This window comes from Gossypium hirsutum, chromosome A12, assembly GCF_007990345.1.
Source record: "Gossypium hirsutum isolate 1008001.06 chromosome A12, Gossypium_hirsutum_v2.1, whole genome shotgun sequence".
In the NCBI taxonomy this organism is placed as follows: Eukaryota; Viridiplantae; Streptophyta; class Magnoliopsida; order Malvales; family Malvaceae; genus Gossypium; species Gossypium hirsutum.
The window spans coordinates 43,946,738-43,950,874 of record NC_053435.1 but is presented as its reverse complement, the minus strand read 5'-3'; the positions used below and the strand labels follow the sequence as shown (position 1 = coordinate 43,950,874).

At 35.2% G+C, this 4,137-nt stretch overlaps 1 protein-coding gene across 6 annotated transcripts; it reads left to right on the top strand.

Annotated features, from left to right (window-relative positions):
• Nucleotides 1-324: 324 nt before the first annotated feature.
• LOC107933501 (elongator complex protein 4) lies at nucleotides 325-3,773 on the top strand. 6 transcript variants are annotated; one of them, XM_016865729.2, is made up of 9 exons: nucleotides 325-634; nucleotides 1,096-1,294; nucleotides 1,411-1,637; nucleotides 1,718-1,787; nucleotides 2,040-2,196; nucleotides 2,447-2,525; nucleotides 2,740-2,896; nucleotides 2,993-3,084; nucleotides 3,224-3,773. In XM_016865729.2, the coding sequence occupies exons 2-9, from the start codon at nucleotides 1,162-1,164 to the stop codon at nucleotides 3,389-3,391; spliced, it is 1,083 nt and encodes a 360-aa protein (XP_016721218.2). In that variant the 5' UTR covers nucleotides 325-634; nucleotides 1,096-1,161; the 3' UTR covers nucleotides 3,392-3,773. The 6 variants fall into 6 exon arrangements, 4 of the variants coding, with proteins under 4 accessions (XP_016721218.2, XP_040938485.1, XP_040938484.1 ...); XR_005906057.1 differs by having other exon boundaries at nucleotides 477-634; nucleotides 2,993-3,156; nucleotides 3,224-3,362; XR_005906058.1 differs by having other exon boundaries at nucleotides 477-634; nucleotides 2,740-2,907; nucleotides 2,993-3,156; nucleotides 3,224-3,362.
• Nucleotides 3,774-4,137: the final 364 nt, after the last annotated feature.

Below are 4,137 nucleotides of genomic sequence, written 5' to 3'. Positions count from 1 at the left end.
TTGGACATTTTTTTAATACAAATGCCTAGAACTGCTCACAATCCCTCTCCAACCCTTAAATAGGAGGATAAATGTGTTTCAATGCACTTGAACCTATGTCCTCCTACATAAACAACAATGTCGATACTAATCGAGCTAAAACTCATTTGGTCCCAAAGTGAAAACTTTGAACATATAATTTTTAAACACCAAACATTTTCCTTATGAAAATACTATACAACAACGGTCTAAAGAACATGAGTTTAAATAAGAATGAAAATTTTCTTAATCTAACAGTTAAACTATATATAAGAAATTAGCTATGAATCTTAATCATTGGATTGGCAAATTTTTCATCATTACTCTTTTCCATTCTTCATATCAAGCAGATTATAAGCATAGAGAGAATTATATATAGTTTAGATATTTTATAAAAGATTAATTAATTATAAATCTAAGCCTAACATTGGCCCAGTGAAATAACTAATGGGTTAAGTCCAAACAAGTAGCTCCGCTTCATAAAACCTGAAAAACATCGATTAAACAAAACGAAAACGCAAATAATTACTCTGAAAACGGCCAACTCTTGAGGCAGGAAACTTGAAGCCGAAGAGTTTGAAGCAGTTGCTGTAATTTTCTCTTTCAAGAGAGCAAGGTGAGAATTTAATTCTTCCCTGTTTTGTTACTTAGACAGAAAAGCAAAAGAATAACACTCTTTTGGAGCTTTTTTGATGTATGGTAAACTTTACCAATCAGCTGCGTACCATATATTCGATAAAAAGCTTGAATGAAAAGAGAAAAATACATCTTAAAAATAATGAAAAACAATATGGGTTATTGAAGGTTATACTTCTTTCTATGTTCATTGATTTTAGCCAAGATGGGTGGTTCCATATACATGCTTTTGAATGGATAGGTAAAGGTTTGAATGGAAAATAGCTCAAATTTAAGTTAAATATAACATTTTTAATTTTAATCCTGTGGTTATGATAATCATGTTTTTTTTTCTTGTTTAGTTGATTCCATTGCTGATTTCGACATCTTCAATGATAGTTATTTTTTGGGTTTTTAGGTTTTGTTTTGATTAACTGTGCAACTGGGTATTGCTTGCTGCAGTTAAACCAGGAAAGTCTCAGATCACTTCATTGAGTGGTGTTTTGATTTTTTACTGTTGCTACTGCTATGGCTGCGGCCAAGACTCGGACAAGTACCTTCTCTCGAAACCTTTCCACTGCAGCCCCATCTCATGGCCCCGGACTTAAGTGTGGGCCAAATGGCACGGTCTTTCTATCTTCTGGGATACCCGATCTTGACAGTAATGTCATACACTCTTATTCTTATCACTGTCTAACATTCTTTTTTGGCCTTGCTTTCTCTCAGTTCTTTGAGGTGATTTGTTCTGTTATTGAATAGTTTTTACTTGATATTCAGAGATACTGGGTGGTGGGTTCCCATTGGGAAGTCTAGTTATGGTGATGGAAGACGCAGAAGCACCTCATCACATGCTTTTGTTGAGGAATTTCATGGCTCAGGGACTTGTTCTCGGCCAACCTCTTCTCTATTCTAGTCCAGCCAGAGATCCAAGGGGTTTTTTGGGTACTTTGCCAAGTCCTGCTGCATCCAAAGATGACAAATCCCGGGAACGCGATCCAGATCAGGTTCCTTTTTCTCTTTGTCTTCTTCTTCAGTTTTATTTAAAGACTAAGAATGTGAATGGCATATTAAAAGGAACTTGCAGGAGAAAGGTCTGAGAATTGCTTGGCAGTATAAGAAGTATCTTGGTGAAAGTCAGCTCGATGGACAAAGAGGTAGTTTATCCCTGGTATATTCTTTGTTCATTTTGCTTGCAGGGTTAACAAACGTTAATGCAGCTTGCTTTTGTTTCTTAAGTAAGAGTAAGAAAAGAGTTACTCTTTCAACTCGTAACAGTTTATTACTTTTCAGTTTAAAACTTGATGCATTAGCAGGTGTTTGTTTGAAAATGCACTCTTCTTGACCCTTGTTCTTGCTTTTCACTCCTTAAACTTCTACTCATAGCCCTTTATGTGAACATGGTGCAGATAGTAAACATGAGTACTCTAATGAATTTGATTTGAGGAAGCCCCTAGAGAGGCACTTCATAAATGGACCACGCATAGATTGTGTTAGCATCCAAGATTGTCCTGATCTTTCCACTCTTCGAGACCGTTGTGCAACATTTTTATCCCAGTTTCCACGGTATCATTGTTTGCTTTCATATTTATATATTCATGACATTGGAAACATTTGACATGCAGCCATATTTGTTAATATTTTATTTTATTATTATAGCCATCTCCCTACAGCTCTATGAATAATCCTGTGTGAAGTTCCAGAGTCCTATTTTTAGTGTCTCAACTAACTTGCCATTACCTTATTTCCCTTTTTCTTTCTTTTCATTTTGGTATATTTATCAGTCATTCCTTGTTCTCTTTTGGCTATGTCATAGAAATGATGGCAGCATTTCATGTGCTGGTCGTATAGCTATCCAATCATTTTGTGCTCCACAATGTGCATATTCGAACATGGTTAGTGGAAAGTTTTTAATTTTTTTGTTCAACTATTATAAATTCCTTTTTATTTTTCCTTCTTTTTAACGGTTCCCTTGCAAGTGAAGAATATTTTTAAATGTTTTTGCGCCTTTTTTGGACTGTAGAAGTTGTAGTCTTAGAAGTCTCTTTGATGCTACATCAATTTTCAGTTTGTAGTTCATTTTACTTCTGCTAATATAAACTATTGCAGGAGTGGGATATGCTTTCATTTATTAGATATCTCAAAAGCATGGTCCGGTCTTCAAATTCAGTCGCCATAATAACCTTTCCTCCCCTTCTTTCACCATCCTTCTGTAAACGATGGCAGCACATGGCAGACACATTACTTTCTGTCAAGGCCATTCAAGGTTTTTTGCCTGTCTGTACCTCGTGCTTATTGTGTTTGTTTTTTTTTTATTTCAAATTTGTACGGACTTACTGGTCTCATTTGATGCTTCGGTCAGATGAAGACAAGGAATTGGCACAACTCCTCACCGGTTACCAGGATATGGTTGGCTTTCTGAATGTGCATAAGGTTGCACGCATCAACACACAGGTTTATTAGCATGAGCCTTAATCCTGATCTTGTACAGCTTGATCTATTCATTACTTAGAGATCTATGGCAAGGTAATTGTCAGTTTTACTCGTATCTTGCACAATTTTACCACTGAATTATAAACCGCACCGTGATCAGGTTCCTGTGATTCTTGAGGCAACAACCTTTTCAATCAAGTTGCAAAAGCGACGGTATTTGGTTTTAGAATGTCTAAATCAGGCCCCTGTCGATGGTTCAAGTGGAACATCATATGGCACGTCAGGTGGTTGGTCTAGTTCCTCCAAGACAGGGAACCTCGACTTTTGACTGCATACCACAGAATAATTCAACTCATGATAGCAACAAAATGAGAAACAATCAGAAATCAAGACCGTAATTCTCCGTTACTATGATATCAAAGGTTTTCCCAAAGTCAGCCGATGCAAGAGCAGTTGAGAGAACCAACCTGCCCTAACAACACAGAATTTGAGCTTATTGTCTTGGTGGTCGCATTCTCGAACAAATCTCTTGGTGAGCCAAAAGAGATTGTTTCTTGCTACATGTAACGCAAGAAAATCTATGAACTCAACTCAAAGATACCACCGAGCACTTATTAGCTGAGCTTGCTGTAATCGACATTTTTCCATAGAAGAATTTTGGTCATCTACTTTACAATATCTTCTAGTTTATTTAAAACATGTTTATTTGATGCTTTGTCCATAAGTTAATCCACTGTTTTTATACCATTCTTCTAGCTGCCAACTGCCAAAGCTATTAAGCTTGTATAAAAAAAAAAAAACCTTTTTTGGGTATCTAAAAATGCATATAGAGGTGATCATAGTTTGGGTTTGGATCAGACTTATGCCTGAATTAACACATTTAATGTTTGCTTAAACTTGGTTTGGCTCAAAATATGGACATAAAATTGTCTAAATTTGTCTATATTTATAAATGGTTAAGCTAAGTTTATTTTAAATCTATTTATATGATCTTTTAAACAATTTAAATATATATTTATATTGTTTTTAATTTAATATTTAATAATTTTATTATTTTTATTTATTAAAATTTTA